General features: G+C 42.3%; 1 protein-coding gene across 2 annotated transcripts; it reads left to right on the top strand.

Moving 5' to 3' along the window:
* The first annotated feature begins 2,589 nt into the window (after nucleotides 1–2,589).
* LOC117413797 (sodium-dependent lysophosphatidylcholine symporter 1-B-like) lies at nucleotides 2,590–26,328 on the top strand. 2 transcript variants are annotated; one of them, XM_058999416.1, is made up of 14 exons: nucleotides 2,590–2,877; nucleotides 6,743–6,868; nucleotides 7,966–8,090; nucleotides 14,973–15,096; nucleotides 15,209–15,287; nucleotides 16,074–16,249; nucleotides 16,354–16,453; nucleotides 17,831–17,952; nucleotides 18,297–18,380; nucleotides 21,048–21,131; nucleotides 21,366–21,478; nucleotides 21,831–21,974; nucleotides 22,425–22,601; nucleotides 23,378–26,328. In XM_058999416.1, exons 1-14 carry the CDS (start codon nucleotides 2,785–2,787, stop codon nucleotides 23,418–23,420), a joined length of 1,590 nt encoding a protein of 529 aa, XP_058855399.1. In that variant the 5' UTR covers nucleotides 2,590–2,784; the 3' UTR covers nucleotides 23,421–26,328. The 2 variants fall into 2 exon arrangements, with proteins under 2 accessions (XP_058855399.1, XP_058855398.1); XM_058999415.1 differs by having other exon boundaries at nucleotides 23,367–26,328.
* The last annotated feature ends 420 nt before the right edge of the window (nucleotides 26,329–26,748 follow it).

Here is a 26,748-nt window from a genome sequence, read left to right as displayed (position 1 = left end):
GGCAGTAATTGTGTTCAAAGCAAATGCAATCTTTAGCTCGGGAGATGAGTTAATCAGGTTATGCAGTCATTCTTTCCTGAATATTGAAACCTGTTTTTATTATTTTAATAACTGCCACTTGTTTCTGTGGGGAGGGATGCGTTGCAACATGAATCTGGGGTACAATGAAATTAGCACAGGATTCTGCAGCTTGTGCAATCTCCACCACTTGCAGGGTCAATTCTTTTTTTTTTAAATACATTTAGTGTGCCTGATTATTTGAATATTTAAGCCAGATTTTCTTCCCAATTTGAAATGTCCAATTATTTTCCACCTCACCGTAGAAATTCCCCACACAGCTCGGGAGAACTGAAGGTTCCAACAGGCTGTCCTTCTGAGAAATAGGGAAGTACCTCAATCACACTCCTGTCACTGGGAATTGGAGCGGACAAACAGGTTTATAATCTATGCACGATATATACTTCATCAAAGAGTATATTTGAATTTGCTTGGCTGTGATGTACAGGCGTAAATCGCAAGTGTTTTAACAGCTAGAACTAAGTTTTGTTTGTAAGTGTATTTCATTTGTTTTGAACCAACAAAACAGAAAGATCTGCCAAGACTGATCCAATTGGTAGACTGCCCCCCTCCCTTCCACTCCTCCCAATGCGGGCACAGCAGCGGGCCAGGTGCCAGCGCACTGATCTAACCTTACGGGAACTAGGCAAGATGCCCCCATATAACCCCTGTGAGATCGAATTTGGATTTTAATAGGGCCCTGCGAAATTCACTGGGAGAATTAAAACGACAGGACTACCCTGCAATTCAGTCCTAAACCTGCAGTCCGTGTAGCCACTCCAGCTAAACTTATCTAAAGAATAATTAAGGAATCAACACATTAAATTCTGGATAATTAGAAAATTACGAGGGACAATTATGGCCATTCTAGAAAGGTCCTATGCAGTATCCACAGGGACATGCATCCCCAGCAATTGCAATATTTAGCCACTAGATTGGCACTATCAGCCAAAAAAGTACAGCATCTGTCTTATTTCTATTACTGTTCTAATCAAACTTACCAGCAGTGAGCTGTGTTGTATACTGCAATGGTTCCACCACTGACAGACAGGTTCAAATACCCAGTTACCACTACCTTACCTCATTGTGGCATGCTCCTAATGTTCTCTCCCTCTAACGTCTCTCCAGGTCATGCCCCAGTGCCCCACTGCTTCCAACACAGAGCTCATTGTCAGCTCCAGCGTGGCACTAATCTCTTGGACAGCCACACACTTGCAAAGCTGCGTGCCAGTACGGAACATGCCAGCCAAGTCACTGGAAGAATCATCTTTACTACAGCGCTCACACAAATGGTTTAAGCTCATACTAATAATATAGAGGTACTGGACTAAAGAAAACGAGAAACATTCGCCATAGCGCTTTATGATGGGGTGAAAACTCCCTTGCTTGGAAGTAGTTCCCAGGAAAGAGTTCATTTTCATGTGGTCAGGCTGAATTGTTTGATTAATTGCCCGTTTTGCCTGGCCCTCCTGAATTTAAGCCTGGCCCTTCGTGCTGCATAGTTCTGTTTTGGACTCCTAGAAGAGTCAACAGAACGAGCTGCCAGGATACCCCTGATTCTAGAGGTGTTTAGGCCGCTGCTAACGTATTACCTTCTCAAATTCCAGCAGGAAAGCTGGAGTGGTAATCTGCAGTAAAGACCACTCTCTTTCCAGGCCCTCACTTCAGTTTGGAAACAGCAGCAGCTTGTGCAGTCTGGGATATAAATGCACCTGCCAACCGAACCCCCGTCATCATCCCGCAACCAAATCAGTCAGATCTGTCAGATCTGCTGCCGACGTGCAACAGGGAGATGCAGCTATAATATATTGCAGAGCACACGTCCCCCTGGTTTGAACTGAAATATATATTTTAACTGTTGGTTTGTTTTCTTTTTGTTTTTTGGCACTCCGCCTAAACAACTAGACTTTCATTAGGGTATCAGGTTGGCAGTTACCTTTTAAAACACAGTGAACTTGAGTTTTAGTAAGCAACCAATCAAACCAGTGTTATCACTCAGAGGAAAAGTCACAGTCTCATTGTAAACAATTTCCACGTGGCCGACCTTTGGACAAAGTTGCTGGAGTACCTGTACACATTGTGCTATGTATTGCTAATAATAATAATAATAATAATAATAATAATATTTAAAAAATAACTTCATTATATTAAATACCTAATAATATTTATATTTGGTTATAAATATTTCACTTGACCTAAGTAAAATTGGGTTCACTGCATAGATTAGGCTATAATGATAACGTACAAGCCATGGGCCTCGGTAACTCCAAGCAGAAATAAAATTAAAACACACACACACACAAAAACACAGACAGTTTATTAAATGCAGCATCCACAAAGAGTATTTAAACGTTTCAATCTAAAGGTCATACCGTAACTCTCAACTCTCAAATCCGCGGCAGCTTCTCAATGGCGTGATGTCGGTCTGTAAATAATTGAGAGAGAGAGAGAGAGAGAGAGAGAGAGAGAGAGAGAGAGAGAGAGAGAGAGAGAGAGAGAGAGAGAGAGAGAGAGAGAGAGAGAGAGATGCGATTGGACGTCCCCACCTACTACTAGTATCGACTAATGTAAAGACAGCAGCACAGCTTCCAAAAGTTCACAAAGGGCGTAAGAACACACTTACAACACGCTAGGTCGTACTGCTACATACTTGGTACTTTGAAATTATTACACAAAAACACAGTATACTTCATATTTATTATTCAAAGAAACAAATACATAAATACAATGGCTAAAGGAGAAGGGAGCGAGCAGTATTCAAATACCAATCTGTTACAAAACAAACCATTGAATGAAGATGACGTAAAATTAGCAACCAAGGTAAGTTTTTAATTCGTATTTATTTCTAATACAGCTGATAATATATTGCCAGCCGGCTGTTATCTTTTCTAACACGGATACTGCGGCATGTTTTAAGCGCGCACGAGTGAAGTATAGCAATGAGAATTATAAATAGGCTAAATTATCAAAATATAAACTTTATATAGGAGATAAAGCAGTTATATAAGGTTATACGACCCTAAAAAAGTTACGGACTAGTGATACAAATTTTACAGACGTTTTAAAAACTTTAAATCCCATTTCAACGACTACGACAGTGTGGATGTATACATGTACCAATGCGATGAACCTTCATTTCCTATTTTTTATTTTATTTTGAAAGCCACATACCGAATCGGAACGGTTACAAACAACTGTTTTTTTCTCTCTCAGGTTAAATATTCTGACAAATGAATGAACGTTTCGGTGTCTTCTTTGAATGGGGGGAATTTTGGTACTAATTATTTACTTTTGCAACCACGTACATTACGTTATTCTTTTTACTTATATATATATATATAGTGTGTGTAAAACGTTAAGGTTAAAACATGCTATCTGGACCACCTATGCTGAAGTCGTATCGTAAAGACAGAGTACCCCAATTTCCAAACAAAATAGGACATATTCATTGGTGCAAACCCCCTTTCTTAACGAACTGACGATGTAAAATAAATAAAATTTAAAAAATCACCTAATATACAAAAGTTGAGTTTATACCCTACAATACTGCTGGAGCAGGAATGCTTCTTTGAATGCAGCCACGTCAACTTGGCTGCTGCCCTCTAACGTGTGTTTCTGCTTACTTCTGCTTGTCGCCGCTTCACCAAGGAGCAGCAGGTGTGGCTTCTGAAAGTAAAATACTGAAACAAATAGTGTGAATACATATCCAAAGCTAACGCGGTACCACTAGGCTGTAAAATAAATGCGCAGGAACCCTGTTGCTGAAACGAGTCGCAACGTTTTACACACACAGTCTTTCCTACAGTAGCTGGCAGCATTTACGGAAATAACGTGGAAAGTCATCTGTTTCCACAGCATTGTGTTCTGTCGGGAGGATGTGTGACTAAAGCAAATTGTTTTAGGTTGTAACCTTCCCCTTTCTTACCTATCCATGTCTCTATATCTGTAAATAACAGCACAGTGTCGTAAGGGCACAAGTACTGCCTTTCCGATGAGACTGCTTTGCACTGTTTAAACAAACTCAAACCCAGCCTATGGGCTTAGCAGCTCGCCTTGCTTCTCGTAAAGCTCAAACCAGCAGTGTGTGGGCACCACTGCCAAATTATTTGGCCTTGGCTGGCAAAGCAAACAGGCGTCTCAGCCTCTTTAGGACCCATGTTGAAGGTAGCGTTCCGTCCAGTTACAGAGTTACAGTCCGGCACGGCTGCATTATTCTGGGAATCCCGTCACTATATATAGCTTGTTTAAATATAGAGGGACATGCGAGATTGGTTAGAAATTACAGGCTGAGGCAGGATGCAGACTGGGACTCGCAGGCTGGGGAAATTGCATTGCATTGAGCAGAGATTCCAGGTGAAATGTGAGATTGATGCGAGGTTCAGTGTGTTGTGGGATGCTAATAAAAACATTGTCTCTTCATACCAGACAGGACTTAACTGTTTTTAAACAGAGTACAATTACAAAAACCTAAACTGGGACATGACCGCAATCATTCAGAAATAACGGGCTTGGGATATAACAAGACTCCTATTGCATAGCAGTTTCACCCATTCCAGGTTTTACTACGAGCTTGGATTGCCACAGTGTATAGGTAGCAAGCTCAGGTGTGTTTTTATTAAACACATAGTAAAACCAGGAATGGATCAAACTGCTGTACAACAGGAGTCATTATTTCAAAACCATGTGCGATCCTTGTGAGTCTTGTATTGCCTAGCTCACTGATGAGAAGTTGTGTCATAAATCACATGAACTTGGAAGGTTTCACAAAAGGCTTTCCGAACTCCTCCCCACCTCACCCCACTGCTTTACTCCCTCCCCAAGAGAAAAGAAAGCTGGCCCACATTAAAAACTACAAAAGCCAGACTGGCCGACAGTTGCGCGTGAATTGAATGTTTGTCACCAAACAATCTAACATGTTTACAATGCTGTGTTAATGTTGGCTGCTGCAACACATTAACACCCAGCACACTGTTGTAAACCTCTGTGGGGATATTGTGTTTGCAAGCCAGCCAGCTTTAGCATGAAAAAGGTTCAAACAGTGCCTGAACATGCATTATCCTACGACAGAACATACATCTCTAAGCTCTACCCTCCATCCATTTCCAATTTCCATTTCCAAATACTGTATGCTCGCTCGCTTTGCATTGCAGCCAGTGTTTTCATTTCTCTTCAACAGGATTTAAAGACCAGAATATGGTTTAAAGAAACATTTAAACATTAAAGCTGAGAAAAAATAAGATTCGATTAAGTAAAAAGGTGTTGCAAATGTGTCTGCAGACTCAGTATAGTGAGATCATCTTAAAATGTGGCGTTGCCAGGACATTGGAGCATGCTCTTTTGGGGTGTTTAATAAGCTTTAAACGGGAGACAGTGTCTTACTGAGGTTGCATTTATCTGGAAATGCACAGGGGAGAGAAAACAGACCCACGTAAATAGAGTTGTTATTTCTGTGAAATAACAGGGTGGGGAAGGGGAGGGTGTGCTGGTCAAAGTCACTTTGAGAGCTGAATAGAGTCTTTGAAAAGGCCACTGCCAACACTATCAAAACCTGTAATGATCCGTTAAATCAATAAAGAAATACATGCAAAATATATACTGTGTATAAAAATATACTGGTTAGGTTGACGAGCGATTCCCACAGTTTTATTGGCTTAACTGAAGGGTGTGCCTCCCAACTTTCTGACAAGCTTGACACTGGGGACGGATTGTCACACTGCCCAGCATTCTATAGTGAAAGCCAATGAGAGAGCGTGTGTGTACAGGGGCGGGGTCTTGGTCTCATGGTCGTCTACTGTATACTGGCACATGGTAACACCTCAAGCCTTCTCAAATGGGCTGCCTTTCCCAGCTGATCACATGACAGATCAAGGTTTCATGAATGTGTCACGATGGGGATTACAGCACTTGATGCATTATTTTAGCCAGCTGCATCCTTATGTGTGCATAAAGTTGACATTTTAATTCCCACCTTTAACAGTCTAGAAAGCCCCATTGACAGTATTCTGTGTGTGAGAGAGGTTTTCTTTTATATTCCACTACATATAACAAACAATAACCTGTAAAACACTTTTAAAATTGCCTTGCTTGTAGAACTAGGAGAGCTTATTAATTCCTAACACTTGGCTGCTGTGGTTAAACTGTACTACAGTACCAGAAATGTAACTTTATTCGCAAAAGCTCTTTGTTAAAATTTTGTTTGTGGGTGTGACTGCTGTGGTTTGGTTTCAAGCCAGCTGCAGGAATATTGTGTTCTGTTAAGGAATCCACCTGTTTATAGTGCCACTGCAACAGAGTGAAACATGTAAGAGATTTAGCCCACGGCACAGCCCCGCTAAATGAGAAGCAGGAGATAGAAATACTTTAGTTTTTTTCCCTTCATGCTCTTTCTTTCTTTCTTTCTTTCTTTCTTCTTTATTTCCCTTCTTTGCTCCAAGAGGACTGTTAAACTGTGCAGGTCCTGTATACTGTACAGTGCAATGCTGTCATGAACTTACCCCTGGTTACGCAAATTGAACTGCAACTAAAAATAATACAATCATACAGGAAGCTCCTGATGTAAGTGTTGCTCAAAATATAAAACATACCAAAACACTTCAATGGTCTCAGACAGGCTACCAGGCATCGCAGCTTGATTTTATTTTTTTTAGCTGTATGAATATCTCCCATCTCTTTCTCGTGTTTGTAGAGTGACCGAGGCGGCAGGCTGACTGTGTGCAATAAGATCTGCTATGCTATCGGTGGTGCTCCCTATCAGATCACAGGATGTGCCCTGGGGTTCTTCCTACAGATATACCTGCTCGACGTGGCTCAGGTGAGTGCAGGACTGTTTAAAATGATTTCCTCACTCTAATAACCCAGTACCATGTGAGTGAGAACTGTGATCTAACTAGAGATTAGTAGTTCAAAAGGGTGAAAATAAGAGTCCTGTTGCATAACATTTTCACCCATTCCAGGTTTTAATACAAGCTTGATTAGCCACAGAGTACAGGTAACAAGCTCAGGTGTGTCTTATTAAACTAAAACCAGGAATGGATTAACTGCTCTGAAACAGGGGGGGGGGGGGGGGGTCTGATTTCCATCCCTGAGTTCATGAATAACTATGAAAAGCTGCACTACTATTTACTATAGATTGATACTGCAGTTCATCAGTGTTGCAATGGGTAAATATTAAATGCATGTAATTGCTGGGTCTATTGCCAGACAGGAAGGTTCCTCTGCAGTGTATCAATCTGTAGTCAGATGAAGCACTAGGGACCTTGTTGTGAGAAGATAATGACAGTGTGAAACTACAGCCTCATCAACAATGTTATTGTCTGTGGAAGCTGTTGCGTTGGCACTTTCATAAATTGAGATGTCATAATTCTCATCGTGTAGTCGCCAGTAAACGTGCTGTTCCAGCATGCAGTTAAGACAGTAATAACTGTTATCACCAGCACTGATACAGCAGAGTAAACTGTCTGCAGTAGACCGTGTCTTGCAGGTAGTTATATGTACTGCATATACTGTAGGGATGGTGCAGTACAAACACATGAGACTGACCGACATGCTTTGTAAGCAAATGAGCAATATAAATGTGCCACAGAAACTGTTCCCCTGAGTCTCTAGCCTTGCTCTTCTATGATGTCATCATTGGATCTTTATAATAAAGTAACTATAGAACTCAACTGAAACCTACGTGTTCGAACAAGAGTCACTTACTTGAAAGAGGAAAAAACTGAAAAAGCTGGCTACTTAAAACAGGTGTGATCTGTATGAGTTAAACAAATAAAATGCAGGAGTCCCTGATCTACTAAATCAGTACTCGAAACAGTGGATTATCTCATTGATTAAAAACCTTTTACACCCAACACACTCCAGAGATGACCTCACTGAGCGGTTCTGAGTAACGGCAATCTGTTTCTTTTGAAGCTGGACCCGTTCTACGCCTCCATCATCCTGTTTGTGGGCCGGGCCTGGGACGCTGTCACTGACCCCACGGTGGGCTTCCTGGTCAGTCGAAGCTGCTGGACCCGATTCGGACGCATGATGCCCTGGTAGGAGCCCTTCCCCTTTCCTTTATCACTGCTTCCAAAACAAACAGACATGTTAACCAAGACAGCGAAGCAGACCGCCAGTGCTTGGTGCTAGCAGAAGCAAGCATCTGTGTTTGATGTCCATTGCATTGACTATACATATACTACATATGGGTTAACATAACAGCTGTAGCGATACGAGTGAATGTAACTCAGCTGCTGAAGCAGAAATAACAGAGGTGTCTCTCTGTGTGCACATTGCTAACTGTACTGCCCTTGCACAGTTTCCTTGTGCAGTATAATTCCACAGCAATGCACCTCACGAGGAGCAAACGGAATCCACTGTCAACAAGGTCAGGGTTCCATTCACAGGTTTTTGTGACATCACTGAGCCTCCTGTTCAGGGCTGCCATTGACAGCACGTGGTTTGATGCTGTTCTCAGAGAGGTCTGTCACACAGCACAGGTTATTGCTGAAATACACTGGAGTCACACTTTTCACATCAGACGGTTTCATTGTTGTGATTCCTGTTCTTTATAAGTCCGCCAGGCTTGACATAGTGTACTAAGCTTGTTTGACGCCAGCGAAGATTGAAGTTGTCAACAAGTTATTCTGTCAGCGTTTGCCTATGTGTTTTAATTTTCGTGGCGTGCCTGAAATGCACACTGATGTAACTTAAAACGTGAGTATCGATGTTTCTTAAGAAACTGCTAATCAATTCTCGATCCATGTTTTCCAACACACACACTTTGAATAGACAGTAGTATCTCAATTGTCCTGCTTGGGAGGGCTGAACAGCAATATTACAATCTGATAGTGACCTTAAGACTGGCATTACATTTCAATGTTAGGACTGAGTGTGTGTTTCTGCTCCTGGAGGCATGGATCTTTCTTGAGCATTGGACTCCTGATGAAGCCACAGCGTGCCATTGTTATAAGATGCAGAAAAGAGAGAAATGAATGAAGCAGACCTGTTTGTCTTCCACTTTGCAGACTTCTTTAGGCTCTTGTACTATAAAAACTGCTCAGGGCAGGGTGACTTGTGAACAACTAGATTGATATGGATTATATGCCAAACCACAATCTTCCACGTTCACACAGAACTCAGCACTGCGATGTGAAACAATACTTCTTCATGCCAAGTATGACAGTTGAACGAGTGGGCGAAGTAGTTCAGTGATTTACTGTAGCAGAACATGCCTAGTATTTAGCATAAAATACCAACAGGCTATTCAAATGCATTTAAACAGGTAACTCCACTTAAAACTGCAGACTTGCAAGCTAATTTAATGTACTGTTATGTAAATACATTTTCATTTTAAGACACCAATGCTATTTCATTTTCTAGGGTAGTCCTTCTTTCTAAGTTAATTTGAGCTGAAATAGTTAACTAAGCCCATTATCTGGGTGAAAAAGAAAGGCAGGCTGGCTTGCATAACTCCTGTCTAGAGATTGATTATTGGAGACAGGACAGACAGACAGATGGGCAGGGAATGATTGTAACAGTTAATGCATCAGCACAGATGGACAATGGGGCCGGAGGTGGCGTGGACGCTTGCTGGACACTACAGGTTAATGTGGGTGAGCGCCAGTGACCCGTAAAGGCTGGATTGGATGGAGAAGCAGCAGCAGCAGCAGCAGCCGCAGCAGTGCTCCCATGCAAAGAGGTGGCCTCCTTGTAAGAATAGCACATCCCTTCTGTAGAGCATCAGGTATACTTTCCACTGGAAGCTGTGCCTGAATGTAAAGCAACGTCTATACAACCTCCGAAGAGCCCGCTGATCATGCACAATGCAGACTATAAACTCCTCTTAATGATGTGGCTTAATGCGTCTCATTGGAGGAAGTCTGTATTTTGTTACGCATTGTTTCATGAAGTGTGGAATTAAAAACGGTGGTTACCAATCGGGTGCTTTGATTGTCTGAAAGGGGTTAATGATGTAAAATCAATGAGCTTTGTAAGCCTTTGAAGCAAATGTAAAGTCGGTAGATGCTTACAGTACCGTACTAGCCTGCAGTTATAATGCAGGTCGTTTTGCACGTCATGTGAGCTTATCTAGCATTCCTAGGGGACCAAGGTAGGCCTATTTGTCAGGCTGCCAATGTCCATAACTCAGAGAAACTAACTTTAGGATTAGTGTTCAGACTTGATTAATGCAAGAAGGAATCCAGTGCAGGGGGACAGACTTCTACAGTCTAGGCAGCAACGCAGATGGAAACCAGTGATCTGTAGACCCAAGAAATACTTCTGTCATGCTGCAAATAATCATCCCACCTTCCTACATTATCATTGCTGTGTACAGTACAGGGGGGGTTTGTATTTCATGATCCAGATAGTTTTGAGTGCTCCCAGCTGTGCTCTCTGTAGTGACTCTGTGCACCAAATACTACATAAAGCCTTCACAGTCCTAAACAAGACCAACAATGGAGTGAGTCACATTTTACCATGTCTGCCAATTTTACTGTTGGGTCTTTGGTTAAAGCTTCACATTGGGGCATCGCACAGAAAACACTGTTGGTTCAATGTTGACGTTCAAAGTAGTTTTGACGGACTAAAAATAAAAATGAAAGCAAGGCACACATCTGGAATGTGAGCCAGAAAAACTGTAGAGGAGGAGTACGAGTGCTGGTAATTGCAGTTTAGCAATGAGAGAAGGGCATGCTTTAGGGCTGATGAGAAGGTTTTTAAATCTGTAAAATTTGGTCTTCAGGATTAGTGAGGTGTATTGGGGCTAGGGAAAATACATGCATCCTTGACTTTGTCCTTCACCACTGAACCACCAAAAACACTGAACCACCAAAAAAGGAATGAAAAAACACAGACTTCTAATCAGATTACTCTGGCTGAAGGAGGCTGTGAGTTGTCATCTTTCAGAGGAATAAGGAAGGAATGCAGCAGGGGGGAGGGGGCAGAGGGGCAGGTCCACACACACATGCACACACGTGGAAGGAATTCAGTTACAGAAAGGCCAGCCCACAACACACCACCAGGATACAGCCAATTAGAAGCCATGCAGAGATTCTGAATGAGACGTGGTTGTGAGCATGCTAATTTGGAGGCAGCCTGGGGACTGCCGGTCACCAGCAGAGGTAACTACAGTTCAAGCATGGTCTGATGTCGAGGGACTCGGCTTACAGTGTCAATGAGTTCTTTGTTGCTTTAGAGAGCGATTTCCTCCAACTGATGCAACATCTTGTTGCTAGTAGTTGCAGTCTCCTTGGTTTTACAAAGCTGGAAGGAACCGAAGCTCATGTATGTGTGGTATCAAGGTCTCTGACTCCGAGTGGCTGAGATTTGAACTCCATTGATCTCAATACCACCATCCTTTTAAATAAATCGGAAGCTCCCCTGCTGTTTACACTCTTTTACTGATCGATTTACACGTTGCACTGCTGCTAGGTGTCTGTGGTTGTAAATAATCTTGCTTCACAATGAGCCTTGTTTTTAATGATCTTAACAGCGCAGTTTGGATCAGCTGAATTGATAAAGGACCTCTTGGTTCCAATCATAAGGCCGCACTGTCATTGCATGCTTTGACTGCAGGGACGCTGCCTACTGCATATTTCCTGACCTCTGCTGTTGATGTTTAATTCACTGCATCTGACTAGAGTCTGTACAGGAACCGTCTGTTGTATACTGTCTGTGTATTTGCTGTGACCTTGAATTCAGTGTACAGCTGTAACTCCTCTCACTGACACACCCACCGCTGGGTGTGTGTATGTTCAAACTACTGGGCGTGTGCAGGGAGTCCTGCTTTAGCTGCCTCACTCACTGCCTGTCTGCTAGCAATGAGTGGGTCTGACACCACAGATAAGACCGTGCCGTGTTCTTCTAGTCTGGTCTGAAAGGACCAGGATCCTAGGATTGCTTGGCATAGATATTTTTTTCATTTCGTAATTGTGATTACACATGCCGTTGCTCCAGCATGTCTTAGTAATTTGCTTATTGGTAATGTACCTGGCCTTGATTTGAATATCTTCCACCAGCACGGCTATCTTTGGTTTAAAAGTTTCCAGCGTTGTGGCTGGTAAGTTGTATCTTGTGCCAGCTGATATCACAGTAAAGCTTAAACGGCATGCAACAAGAAAACGTTCCTCTACTTGCACTGTGAGGTTCAACATTTTGACTGTAGGGACCCACAAACACCTTCACGCCTGTATAGTCTCTTGGGATCATAGTTGGTTTAAATTTACCATTCCAGGATTTGTGTAGGATTGTGTTCACATATACAGAAGCTCTACTGCTAAAATAGCCCACATTATAACATTGTAAAATAAAATGTCTTTCCCAGTCCTGCTAGCAAATGGTCCATATATCTCGGCAAGGGACTAGCAGCTACACTACCCTCCAGTATGCCTTGGGTTTGAACCAGTATCAGTAGGTGGGCGTGAAATGTACTGTATTTCAAAGTGTGTTGAAATTATAGCTCAACGGTAGTAGAACAGGTGAACAGACGTAGAAAGGATTTCCTTGCACTTCCCACCCAGACGCACACACACACGCGTTTCCTCGTTCTGTACAGACAGGACTAGCAGTCGGCTCTGCTTGTGCAAGGAGGGCTGAGTAATTCTTGGAATCCTTAAGCATCTCCTGTGCTAACGCTAGCGGATCTCGTTAATGCTGTAACCGAAAACAGTATGCATAGTCAAGATAAAACTACAGGCTATGCTGCTCGCTTATATACATACAGACAGACAGTAAGAGTGAAAAAACATATTTGGCATTCATTTAATTTACTCTTTCAACTCTAAAGAGGACATTTCCAGTTAACCGGTCCCAGTTCTGGCTATGCCCCTGGATGATTTTGAAATGTCAAGCCATTTTATAAATGGTAATGGATTATGTATGCAAAATTGCATTGCTTCTGAAGATCATTTGATAAAGGGGTTTTTCCAGTCTCTTCTTTCAGCTTGTAAGTTGCTGGTGTATTGCAAGAACTAAATTAGGACTTTAACACTGTCAGCATGAAGCCACTTTGCAAAAAGGTCAACCCTTCTAGAACGAATTAAGTAGTTTGTCTCGCATGTAATTATAAATCAGCTGGGAAATTTTCTGCAACCTGATTGGTTGCAGACATTCCAATCCCATATAGTTAAAATAGAACTCCCGAGAGTTTTGATCTCATTTCATTGCAATCCGGAAAATCACAGTTCCATATCCATACCCCACAAACCAAACTTAACTGAAGGTCTAGCCACCCATTAATAACTCAACCCAAAGATGTGGAACACTAAATTCCTTCTGCACGTGATTTATTTCCTCTGTTGTTTTAAAGGTTTGTTCTGTGCTGCACCTTGCCTACTAAATGTATAGTTTAAAAAGCACAGATTTGTTTTCCTTTATCGTTGCATAAATGTGTCTCAAGTTCGGACTGCTTCTTTGTAAATGCAGCACAATAAGAGTTCAGTTTAATGCAGTTATGATGGCGTTTAGAAACGTATGTCACTGTGGATTACCCCAGCTAGCTGTCAGTAAACCGAGAGGGGAAGAGAAGTGGTTGTTGTTTTTTCTGTTGACTCAGTTCTCTGTTAATTTGGGACAAATGAGAGCAGTAAACCCAGCAGGTCTCCTCACCTCCACCCCTGGCTTAATCAAGTGCTTTGTTTCAGCCTGAGTGTAAAGAATAATAACGAGAGCTGGCGGTCTTCCTCAGCAGCTCAGTGTTTCTGTTTATTCTCCCGCTAAGTGCTCACGTCAAGGTGTAAATAAAGACTGGCTGTTTCACAGCAGTTAACTTCCTTACTACACTCTCTGCAACTTTGTCGTAAAAGGCTAATTGATTTACCAGCTTTGTAATGTATCGTTGTTGCTAATAATCAACGATGGTGTAATACTCCATTATAATGTTTGCTAATTTTTTCAAAAAAGAACCCTTGTTTTTCAGTTTTATTTTTTAACTAATAATTGCAATCACTAATAAGGAAAGTTGCATTCCAGAATGAAGTATAAGCAGTAACACCTTCAAGGGGAGGACACTAGTTCATTTTCTGAGTGTCAGAACCTGGGGATGCAAAGAGGAAATTCTGCCCATATGTTGCAAGTTTTGTACATGTAAATACAGCGCTTGTAGGTCATTCTACTTTTTCCTGATGGCTCTGATTTTGTTTTTACAGCCCTGGTGGGGGATGCATGTTAAAGATAAATTATGCAAAAACCCCTTTAGCACAAGTCTAAATGCACAGTAACGTTAGAATGAATGACATACACATTTACAGCAAGCCGTCGCTGAATCATTTAAGTGTTCCTTTCTATATAATCCCGTAAACCTTTTAATGCGAAACACAGCGTGTTTTTTTGCCCCCAACACTTGAAAGTGCAATTGCTGCACCAGCACTGTGTAGTGCAATCTGAACCAGTACCTCTCTTCTCATCGTCCTCCCTTTCACTGTTTGTTTACCCAAGTCGTTTGTCTTCACCCAAAGTGGAAGGAGACCAAGAATAATAAGGAAAGTGGCTTCTGCATTCTTGGGGTGGGGATGAGGTTGTTTTTTTTTAATTTGGGGGAGATCAGGCCGCTGTTAACCTTTTGATGTCTGGTTAACTAGTTAGTGGAGTGTGGAGCTCCCTGCTGGGTCAAAGGTCATCAGTGTCAGCCTGTAATGCACCCCCTGCTGCGGAGAGAACACCCCACCAACCACAGACACCCCTAAAAACATCCCTGGCAAACTCATCAGGGAGGGGGGTACAGACCTTGTAATCACCCCCCAGGGATCTGGCTGTCACTTCTGTAAAAACCTGCAGCAGAGCGGAATGAAATCAGAATGCAGAGCGACTGTCGGTGGTGACTGCTGATTTGCGTTCTGAAGCTGTCCAGTGCAGGTGGGGCTTGCTAGAAATCCGGGTTTAAATACCCCTGCTCCTCCAGCGCTAACTCCCCTTCTCTTTTCATCATCTCCTTGCAGGATTTTGCTCTCCACTCCATTTGCGGTGGCCTCCTATTTTCTCATCTGGTACGTCCCGTCGTTTGACCAAGGCAAGGTGATCTGGTACCTGGTTTTCTATTGCCTCTTCCAGACACTGCAGACGGTGAGTCTCCAGCAACGGACAGAGATTAACCTTTTTGAGGTCTAAACAATGGAGTCAAACTGTGTAGAACATTTAGCACTCATCTCTCTGTTTTATTCTTTGTACATTACAGTGTTTCCACGTGCCCTACTCATCCCTCACCATGTTTATCAGCTCTGAGCAGAAGGAGAGAGACTCTGCCACTGCCTACCGTAAGCGACCTGCTTATTAAACAAACGACAAGTAGAATAAACAGTAAGACCCGTTGACGGATTTAAATAACGAGCACCCAAAATCCATCACGGCAACGAATAAATAAATACTGTCAATGGAAAACGAAACTTAACATTCGTCTGCCGGAGTTGGGAGTGTTGTGTTTAGAGATGTAACAAACGTTACAATTTATGATTGGGAGTTTTCAGTTTTGGAAGACTGGAGAATGTAAGCTGCCTTTTGAGGTTGCTATGGTAATATGTGTTGTGGAGTGTGCTGGTATAGATCCTTTGTATCTTGCTCTGCCACTAGTTTATAAGCTGCACACTGGAAAAGCTCCAGATTACCTTACATCTCTGTTAGAGACATGTAGCTCTATGCACTAAGATCGCATGATATGCCTACTTTTAAAATCCCCACATTAAGATAATGTGGGCTAAGGTGCCTTTGTATATCAGCTATCTTTGGAATGAATTACCTTGAAACATAAACACGGCCTCTTTCACAATATTTATTTTAAATCTGACCTGGGTTGCAAATCCTGACAATGAGCAGGATCGTGTAAATTGGAATTGTTCTGTTTTTTTTTCATGCTTTTTTGTGTGTTGCTGTTTTTATGATCTTTATAACGCTTTCTGTCCTGTTTGAATGATAGTTGTGTTTTATTTTTGCCATTGATTTTATGATGCTATTTCTTTTCACCTTCTCTTGCCAGGATCCTCTAGATTAAATAAGATCTCACGGGTTCTATCCTGGTTAAATAAATAAATCCATTTGAATCTCAGGTATGACGGTGGAGGTCCTGGGCTCTGTTTTGGGCACGGCTATCCAAGGTCAGATTGTGGGGGGTGCCAACGTTCCTTGCATTCCGAGTGCCCTGGACTTTGGCAGGGGGGTCAACGCCACAGTGTTCCTGCCAGAGGTCAACGTCACCAAGGAGTACGTCTCCCTGGACGAACTGGTATGCCACCATCACCTTCCACGAGTCGGTTATTGTGACTCTTTCTGTGTGTGTGCTGTTTTTTCCATGCTATAATAACTTCTGATTTCTGGTTTTTTTTTTAGGTGCTACAGAAAAAGTCCTACATGGTCGCGGCAGGTGTCATCGGCATCGTTTACATCGTGTGTGCTTTCATTGTGTTCTTTGGCGTACGGGAAAGACCAGGTGAGAATGGAACATAAGGGTCTTTTGATTTCACATTCCTTTTAATTCAGTTGCTGGCTTAGGCTTTGTCAGATCTCAGAAGCCAAGTTCTGTACGTGAATTGTTGATGATGAATAATAATGATTCTCATCTCCTGTTCACTGGTAAACACTCCATACAGTGAACTTGACTTGCTTTTGATACAATTAGAAGAAACTTAGAGCTGCCCAGGTTTCAACTGCTTAGCTTAGCTTTCCAAAAAGTGCTGACCAGACCTGGACCTACTTGGCTTACGGGACACCCACCCGCAATCCCTGGCGATCAGTCTGGCCTCAGCCTGTCATTCATTAAACTTTACAGCAGCCCACAACACTCTAAAACAGGTTGAGGATTATCAGATTGAATGGTAATTTACTCGCATTCTTTAATTAATGAGTCTGCGTGATTACTGCTGACAAGAACATAATGGACGCGCATTCTTGACAAATTTGTACTTGACGTTTATCCATTCTGTTAGACAGCAAATCTGTTGGGTTGCTAAACGTTCCCTAATGAGTATATACTTACTGAAGTCTAGTACTGCTGTAACTCTGAAGTTCTTACTTAGTTCTTAATGTGTAATTGTTTTTGTATCAAAAATTAACCGGGCATTTAACCTGAACGGGACCTTCTAGTTAGAAGCAGGTTAAAAATAATTGCATGGCTCTGTCAGTCTAAGGGTGAAACGGGGCCCTTCCTCAGGAATTTGAGTGGGAGACCTGCTTGGAAGACTGTAAATAACAATGCAGCAGCATAGTGCTGGGAATGGTTAGAGAAAGAGGCATTCGCAATCCCTTTCGGTTGTGGGGTTTACATGCATATTCATAAAGGGAGCTTGTAACCGGGGGATTGAGAAGTCTGAACAGACCTGGCATTGTGTGTTTGGAACACCGAGCATTGACTGCTAGAACCTGGACCTCGCTGAATAGCATTGCAGACTCTCTCAGGGTAATGGTTAACACAGCTGCACTTTCTGTATTTAGATACATGGATGATTAAATCCCATCCTGTAATTTCCCACATTGCCATTTGTAATATCCTCAAACCTTATGATTTGCTGAAATCTCAGTGTGTTTTATATTGCATCTAAACACAGTCATATGAGACTCCCATTGCATAGCAGTTTGATCCATTCCTGGCATTACTATGAGTTTTAATAAGACACACTTGAGCTTGCTACCTACGCACTGTGGTTTGGTTTTGTCAGATCTCGGAAGCTTATATTTAAACCTGGGATGGGTGAACCCGCTGTGCAATAAGAGTCTTATTTCCATGCCTGATACTCTAGAATTTTGGTTGAATCAAGGCTCTGGTAAGTTGAGTGATTTTGGACTGACAGTTTCTTGCTCCTCTCTCCAGACCCCACCACTCTCCTGGCGAAGAAGCCCATTTCCTTCTTCCAGGGCCTGCGCTTGGTGATGGGGCACGGGCCGTACGCCAAGCTGGTCATGGGCTTTCTCTTCACATCCCTGGCCTTCATGGTGAGCGCCCTGCCCTGCCTTCTCATTGCCTTCGGAATTCCAAGAACATAAGAACTTTAAGTTTACAAACAAGAGGAGGCCGTTCGGCCCATCTTGTCCGGTTCCATGTGGCTGATTGATCTCAGAACTTTGTCAGGTTAAATGATCACTTGATGTTATTATGCATCGTACGAAGAAGACCATCGCATGTCTCGTGATAGATACACTATTGCAACCTGCATGCCATGATATGAATCGTGACATTGCTGTATTGTTACTCCTCTGCTGTGAATGATGGGTGGACAGTAGTGTGGTGAAGGTGTGCTAATCAACCCCTGTCTTCTGCTCTCTCCCTCGATTTTTAGCTCCTGGAAGGGAATTTCGCTCTTTTCTGCACCTACACTCTGGGATTCCGGAATGACTTTCAGAACATTCTTCTGGCCATCATGGTGAGTCTTGACCATCTCTTATAGCAGTGGACAGCGGTGAAACTCCAGTAAGCTTGGGTTACATAAGAACGAATGTGTGGGACTGAGAAAAGGATGTTCGGCCCATAAAGGCTCGCCCCTACAAAGGATCTCATTTTAATAGCACAGAATCGGTTTACCAATGCTAGTAGGCTTGTGAACTCTCTCTCTCTTTCTCTCTCTCTCTCTCTCTCTCTCTCTCTCTCTCTCTCTCTCTCTCTCTCTCTCTCTCTCTCTCTCTCTCTCTCTCTCTCTCTCTCTCTCTCTCTCTCTCTCTCTCTCTCTCTCTGTCTGTGTGTTCTAAACTTGGTTATTTTAGCCATTAGGTTATTTTAACCTGTACTCTTGTATTCTAGCATTATTCCTGGGATCAGCCTTGTATTAAGCCATGGTAAACGGAGAGATAACTAGATTAACCATGTGTAGCAAAGTGTAAACTGTAGAGTGTTCATGCAAATTTACCATGGTAAGTATTCGAGGCTGCATTGAGCGTGTTGTATTAGTATTATATTATTGTGTGCACTGGGAATGCTGCAGAACCAAGCCCTTGCATGGGAATAGCTCTTTACCGCTCACAACGCTTTATTTTGATTGCTACTTCGTTGGCTAGCTAATTGCGGGGGCTGCAGCACAAATCGTACGATTGCCAGCACAACAGAGGCATTGACTGTCTGTCCAAGATTCAGTCGTGGGAACATTACACAGCGACTGGCCGTTACCCAAAGCTGTGATATGAAACCAGGGCTTTTAGTTTCTAACGTTTAAGTACTAAATGTCTCAGGTAAAAAATAAAATAAAAAGTCAAACCTACAAACGTTTTGGGTAATGCCTGTATCGGTGTGAAATGTTTTTGTGATTTAGTGTTCGGGAGGAGGCATTGAATAGACTGTGCATACTCTAAAGGGAGGGCACCGATACCTGTGTTAAAGTGCGGACGTCCTTGGCTGGGGTGTGCTAGTTGCATACTTTGATACAGGAAATGGATTAGGGCTCACTGCAAGGGTATGCGCTTTTTCTTTCTTTTTTTTTGTTAATGCAGAGAGAAAGGAAAGAATACAGTGTTGTCTTTGTTCACCCATTCACCCGGCCATGGGAACCGACAGTCAGTGCTTCTGTATACCCAGAACTCCTATTGTCTTCTGAAAGATGTATGTTTTGGGGTGGGGGTGAGGGGGGGGGGGGTAGGTTTAGGATCTTAAAGGCTTTCTATTGGAGTTATTCAGATTTGGTAGAGAAGTGAAGGGCAAGATTATACCGGGGACACAAAGCATGCAGCGCAGGTCTTTGAAGCTGTAACGGGAGCAAGCTCAAGGTCATTGCTGCTTCTTTATAGGGAAGGGGGGTGGGGAGCAGGCTAGTTTATTGTGGGAAGAGTAAGGGAATGGGAGTGATTTAAAAACTACCAACTGCAGTTGCCTCACGGCTAATACTCCACAGTCAAATAAATAGACTAGAAAAACAAGAGAAAATATGAGGGTACTAGTAAGTTATGGACTGGCGGTAACCGCTCGGTGTACAGGGAGTTTCTAGGGATTGTAATCACTAATAATTGTCTAGCGTCTCATTTCTATTTTGCAATGATGAGGAGAGGGTGTGGTTTATTTCCCGGTCTCATTTAAGAAACTAATCATTAGGGATCAACTGCCGCCCGTTGAATTTGCACTTTTAGGTCTATTGAGACGCAGTTTGTATAAATGAAATTTTCGTTTTCTAATTACATTACTCACTTTTAAATGTAGAAGGTAATTATAGTTAATATTTTGCCCTTCGTGCACTTTAGCATAGTTGTCAGTCAGTTCTCAGCTAGCGTGTGTGTGCGTCAGAAATCTAAAGGAAAGCTGTGTCGAGATGATAAGGTCAAAGTGCCGTTGAGGACCTAAAGAATGACCCTGCGGACTGAGGAATGACGTGCTAGAATCCCAGCTGAATTCCTTGCATGATCAGATATCCCAGAGTACCTGGGAATAGTCGCTGTGAGTGACAGATTATGATGATGATGATGATGAATTCCAACACAGCTGTGATGCTTTCCATGATGCATCGCTTCCCTCACCCAGAACTCCCAACTCTTCATTTTCCCTTTATTTCAGTTACTTTTCAACTACAGTGATTTAAATAAACTCTACACATTTCAGTGGATTTGTAATGTTTTATTTGTGTGACATAATCACACATGCTTACTGCATTTATTTCTTATTCATGTATTTATTTATTTATTTATATTTATTTATTATGGTACCAGTATCATTAAAGGTTTGGAATCTTTTGAGAGAGTGAGTGTTTACAAGCTGTACTTAAAATAAAGATATAGTTTTATGAATAGGAATTGTACAATATTTTAACATTTATGACCATGATTTGTGCTAATCTTGTACAACAAGGCAAAACGAGTAATCTGATTATGTGCGCTTGTAATGGGCAGTGTTGTGTGATACACTGCCGTTACGGGTTCTGTCCTGTCCCCTGTCGATGAGATGAGACGAGGTTAAAAGCTCTAAAACCAGGAATGCAGACGAGCCCGGCTGTTTTGCATAGCGGTTAAGGCGCTCTCTTGCAGTGAATGGGGTAGCTGGCTTGCACCCAGTCTCCACCCTGTGAAATCAGAGCAAGTCATACTGTATGTGAAATCTCTGTCTCACTTTTTTCCAGATCTCCGCTACCCTGACCATCCCCTTCTGGCAGTGGTTTCTGACGAAGTTCGGAAAGAAGACAGCAGTGTACTTTGGGATCTCGGTAAGCGTTTTATCAGACTGCATTCCTGACTAACAGTGAAGCTGCCATGTGATTAGATCAACCCGCCTTCACAAAGAGTCAGGTTAGCGGCAGTTTCTTTCAAATGTACAAAGTCTTGTGTAACTGCCTCTATAGAAACAGGGTTTGAAACGCGCGTAAGGGGGTTTGTCTGCTGGTGTAAGTGCCTCGCGCCCTGCGCTCTGCTTCACGGCTGTGTGTTTGTTATCCTGGCAGTGGGTGATCCCCTTCATGATTCTCATCGTCTTGATCGAGAGTAACCTCATCGTGACCTACGTGGTGTCCGTGGCGGCTGGGATCAGCGTGGCCGCAGCCTTCCTTCTGCCCTGGTGAGTCTCACACTAAAAAGAGAGCTGGTGAACAGCCTTAGGGGAATGTAAACCAACTGGAATGTAGAGGAGGCCTGACTCCTGGTTGGGGAGGAGGGGGGCCCATAAGGCCTGACTAGGGACATGGGCTGTAAAGCAGGTATTAAGAGGTACAGCATTGAGGATGTTTGTGGGAGACTGCAGTTTTTACCCTTTAAGGTACAAGGGACATGTGTCCCACAAATGCTATCTTTAATTTTGTCAATGCAAGGCATGAAACAGGGTTTCAAATTTGGATCTAGTCATCCAAATGTGTTTTTAAGAAGTAATTCCTTGATAGCTGAATGCAGCTTCCCTGTGGTTGTGTGTGCAGGTCCATGCTTCCAGACGTGATCGATGACTTCAAGATCTGTAACCCCCAGTCCCAAGGGCACGAGGCCATCTTCTACTCCTTCTATGTCTTCTTCACCAAGTTCGCCTCCGGAGTGTCCCTGGGCATCTCCACACTCAGTCTAGAGTGAGTACCTGCCAGCCTTTTTACCTGTAGTTTATCTCCATGTTCAATGAAAGGATATTCACGCTCCCATCTAGAAAATGCGGCATCATTTTTCAATGTTCTGGTTAAACAATTAAAATGAAAAAGTGCACAAACACCCCCATTAGCGATTTGGTCTTCCACATTCAAGTACTTTTATGCTTGCAGCAATCAGTGTTTACCATGGTGAAAATACGTATCATTATTCATATTTTTAATTTTGCGATGGAATAATCTGTGCACTGTAGCTGGGCCAAGTAAAATTAATTAGTGGGCCGCCAGTTGCCCATCCCTGATCTAGACGATCACTGGCACAGCTTAATGTATCTCCTGAATAATAGTAGCTTGTAAGGATCGCCACCTAGTGGAAAGCTCTGAAAATCCAGTTCCTAGTTTTTCTTCTTTCCTGACCTCTTGGTTTCCCCTCTCCAGTTTCGCAGGGTACCTGACGCGGGGCTGCTCTCAGCCGGACGCAGTCAATCTAACCCTGAAGATGCTGGTGTCCCCTGCGCCCATCGTGCTCATCATCCTGGGGCTCATCATCTTTAAGCTGTACCCCATCAACGAGGAGACTCGGCAGAAGAACAAGAAGATTTTACAGGACATGCGGTGAGGTGGTGCGCCATTAATAGAGAGGCTTTTTCAGAGAAACATTTAGGGGTGTTCATGGTGCCCACATTGCGACATCCTGTACAACATGACATGTGTGCTAGCGAGAAATGGTCGATAATTTTCGCTTTTGTTACAAATCTGCTAAATATACATGCAGCTAAATTTGCATAATTACTCAATTCCATGTGCATATATTTTGTTTATTTTAAATATGTCCATAATGGTACATTTGCAAAATCGAGATATTTCCTGTTTTACAGTATTGAGCATGCCAAATAATGTCAAACAATCACTTGACAATGTGTTCTTAGAGAACAATGATAGCAACTCAGTATGGGAGCAACTGAACCCAGAACCTCCTAAAATGATTGCAAACCATACAATAGTAAGAAAAGTGCAAAATAAATAATTTGACATTTTAAAGTTACTTAACGTTGCTGCTCAAACTGCTATGCAATGTCCTTTAGAGAAGTTTACCACAGTAAAAGCATAGCAAAGTGTAATAAAAAATAACAAAAGCATGGTAAACAATAGCAAGGTATGGTAAAGCATATTAATAAACATGGCAAACCAGGGCAAAGTATGGTAAATTCATAAATAACCATGGTAAAACTGCAAAAGTATCTTGCAGAAATACAGTGCTCAACTTTTATAGAGGGTTGGCCTCTAAATCAAACTTGCATCACTACAAACACACCTACGCTTTCTAATCAAAAACGCTTGAAGAATGTGTGGTTTATAACGTACCTTTTTTATTTTTAGAAATCCTGCAGGGATAACGAACACGACTCTGAGACAAACTCCAGTATAGTGTAACAGACCGGAGCCGTCTCTCTGTACTGGTGTTTAAACTGGGCTGCGGCACTGGGGAACAGCAAAAAAAACTGCGGAAAACGGCCCAACTTGGAGTGACCGAGCCTACCTTGACACCTCGAGAGAACCCCAGGCTTTGCAGGCCTGACGTTCACGGATCCTTACAATTTGGGATCTGAAAACTCTTGGGAGCTTTACAAACCTCCTTTACAATAAGTAAATCAGCCTGACCCATAGCATCCGTGAACAAATGTGAAAAAAAATGTCCTTATTTATTGGGGTGAGGTGGTGGGGCGGGGGAGTTTAATGTATTTATCATTGAATACAGTACACTGACGGAACCTAAAAGCTGCTCATTGCTCTGGACTCACCAGTAAGATCTCCACAGTCCCGGGTATTTCCTCCTTGGGTTTAAGATCTCTAATTTATGCATTAAAAGACCCCAGCAGATTTGTACCTAACTGGAGAATCAACCCCTTAATGCCTGACCCTTATGCTGTTACTTGTAATACTTCATTCACAGGCAGTGATGTCTCTTCCACACTACTGAAAACACTAGACTCAGGGTTTAAAAGAAGTAGCAGCTATATGACAAACTGTACTGAAGCAGTGTTAAACAGACACCCACTCATGCTGGATTAAACTGAGACTTGCTGACAACTGTTTCAGGTCTTTCTAGTCTTACCTGTAGTGGTTTTTAAAGCGCAGAGATAACCTTTTTAATAATAATAATGATAATATTGAAGGTGTTAAAAGATTTGCTGCTGTTTAAACCTACAGTACAGCAACAATGCATCCAGGAGTTCCAGAAATGGGTGGTGTCCCATTTGTTTTTATTTATTTATTTATTTTCTCACTTCGTACCGTACGGACCGTATTCTCAAAGACTCCCAATGAGAAAAACACCTGCTGATGCCAAAAACCAGCAGCGCATGCTTTCGCGTCGTGTCCTGTAGTTATCACAGGAGTCTGTTTACACTAATACTCCTATCCGTATTTCATGTCATGTTTACAGGTCATTTCATACACGCGAGGAGCCCTGTACAGCATGTCAGTATTGCTCATGATGAGCATAGCTTCTGTGTACAGTTTGGGAGTTGATTTATTTGAGTCCCAGTTATCAATAGCTTAAAGTGGACTGAAATCCAAAAACAAGCACTTCTGAAACACATGCTACCATTACGTTTTGTAATGTTGTGCTACAAGCAAAGCGATCGCGCAGACCTGGATACAGTGAATGTTAAACTTCAATGATCTGAGCCCTTCCTATGTGATATGTGAATGTGTTGTGTTTTTTGATATTGTGCAGATAGTGTCTCTTCTCTCTCTAAAGCACTTGTGAACTGGGTGGCAGTCTTCTCTGTGAAGGAGCGATTTATATCCTGCCTGAATCTTGCTCTTGGTTTACTGATGTTCTGAAGCGTTCGCCTGGAGCACACTTCAGAATGTAAAGAATACAAATGGAAGTTAGACTCCCATTGCTTTGCAAGCGGAGCCGTTCCAGGTTTTACTGTGAGCTTAATTACGGATCCCTTGGTTAGCACAAGTACAACCATTTGTGTCATGTTTGCTTATGTTAACCCCGTCTCCAGCAGCTTCTCGTAACGTTGAGAAAGTATAAGTCAAATGAAAAGCTAGTCAAAGGAAAACCTGGAATGACCCAAAATGCTCTGCAACGGCAGTCTTTCTATCACTAGTCTGTGATATGTGACTCCTGGGGTAATTGCCTCTGTACAGGGTTTTGAATCTGAGTTGTCTGTTTCTCCTTTGCACTTATAAAGAGGGGAGCCAGACCAGCTTGGCCGCAGGCTCTGGCTAGCTCTACACTGTAGCACTAGACTTGTGTTTATTCATCCTAGGCTATATGCATGAAAGCCAAGTCCTTTTTTTTTTTTCTTTTTTTTGACTCATTTAGTTACCTGCTGTTGGTAAAAGCTCTACTAAGTTAATAAAATCATTGCACGGGTACCATTCAGTTTGCCTGTGTTGCTCACAATGTAACGTGATGCTGATGAATCTGTAGAAATACAAATGGACAGCTGTGGCCAAAAGTTTTGCATCGCCTAGAATTTGTAGGATTGAGACACCAATTTAAACTGTCCACTATAAAACATTGGCTTGGTAGGTTAAATGCACAGAATTAAATTAAAATAATGAAATGCACTGTAGGTTAAATGCACTCGTTTGAGTTGGTGGCACCACACAGAGGTAGCAGGCCGTGGATTGGATGTGCATGGAAGATGAGCTCTCCAGACCGGCCGGTCCCTCCAGTGGAGTGGAGAGAACGCAGCATGGAATCGCTTGTTAATGTTGTTTACATTGGACTCTTTTCCGTGGTGTTTGCAACCCCTCCAGGTGGGCTGTGTTGCGCCAGTGTATTAGGTTGGCATTTCTGAGCTTGTGTGGAGAAGTGCTCGTTCCTCCTTCCATACAAATCATGTGACAACTCAGAGACGCCTACTCTCGTCAGACTTCAGAATGACTGATCATGACTGTAAATGCCAAAAACCAAACTGGGGGGGGGGGGGTACAGTACTTATTCTTTCAAATAAACGGCAGTTCTAACCAGTTCTAAAATGCCATTCTTTTTCAAGTTGCTATAGATTCCTCCTGATAGTTGTTCAAAGACATTCCTATACAGGGGTGTACTGGGATCCACACAATGGTCAGCATTACCCTTCCTACCAAACAGCATCACCCTAATGTCTGTTTATATGTAGATCCTTTGTAAATATAACTATAGCTGAGGTGAACTTGTACAGTAACACTAGTCATGTGTTAAATTAAAATTTGTTCTTGAACAAAATGTATTTTTGTGAAAACTTTTTTTGTAAAAAAAAAATGGAAATAATAATAATAATAATAATAATAATAAAATGGTATTGTCACTAAAACTCTGGATTGTTATTTAATTGAATTGCTTGGGTTACAGCACCCCAACACTCAACAGTGTCAGCACGATGTATTCGATTCGTCTTGAGCGATCAAGCTATTCTTTTCTTTGATTATTTGAACCCACTGATCATCATTATTAAATCTGAACCATGCGTGTAATTGTCTAGCAATCGGGTCACTAGAAATAATAGATGACATCATGCAGTGGCTATCATCTGTTAGTCAATGTTTGCCACAATACACGTGCAAACCCTTGTTAACTCTGCCCCTTGGGGAGAGCTGGTGTAGATAACCCTGTGCACATTTAGATTGAAGAGCATGTCTGAGTCCGTGTCTGTTCTAACCATATCCTTATTAAACAGAACCACTTAAACCCGACAAAAGCTAATGACACATTCCTGTTCATTAGCGGAGTTGTCTCCCCCTGTTGTAAAGT

This window comes from Acipenser ruthenus, chromosome 25 (genome assembly GCF_902713425.1).
Source record: "Acipenser ruthenus chromosome 25, fAciRut3.2 maternal haplotype, whole genome shotgun sequence".
NCBI classification, from domain to species: Eukaryota; Metazoa; Chordata; class Actinopteri; order Acipenseriformes; family Acipenseridae; genus Acipenser; species Acipenser ruthenus.
Note: the sequence above shows the minus strand (reverse complement) of the source record. Positions and strands in the feature narration are given on the sequence as shown.

Bases quoted from the DNA above. Each gene is read 5' to 3' on its own strand.
- LOC117413797 (XM_058999415.1), top strand. From the start codon at position 2,785: ATGGCTAAAGGAGAAGGGAGCGAGCAGTATTCAAATACCAATCTGTTA. The intron at 16,250-16,353 runs GTATGCCACCAT...TTTTTTTTTTAG, and splicing joins ACGTCTCCCTGGACGAACTG to GTGCTACAGAAAAAGTCCTA. The intron at 21,975-22,424 runs GTGAGTACCTGC...TCCCCTCTCCAG, and splicing joins ATCTCCACACTCAGTCTAGA to TTTCGCAGGGTACCTGACGC.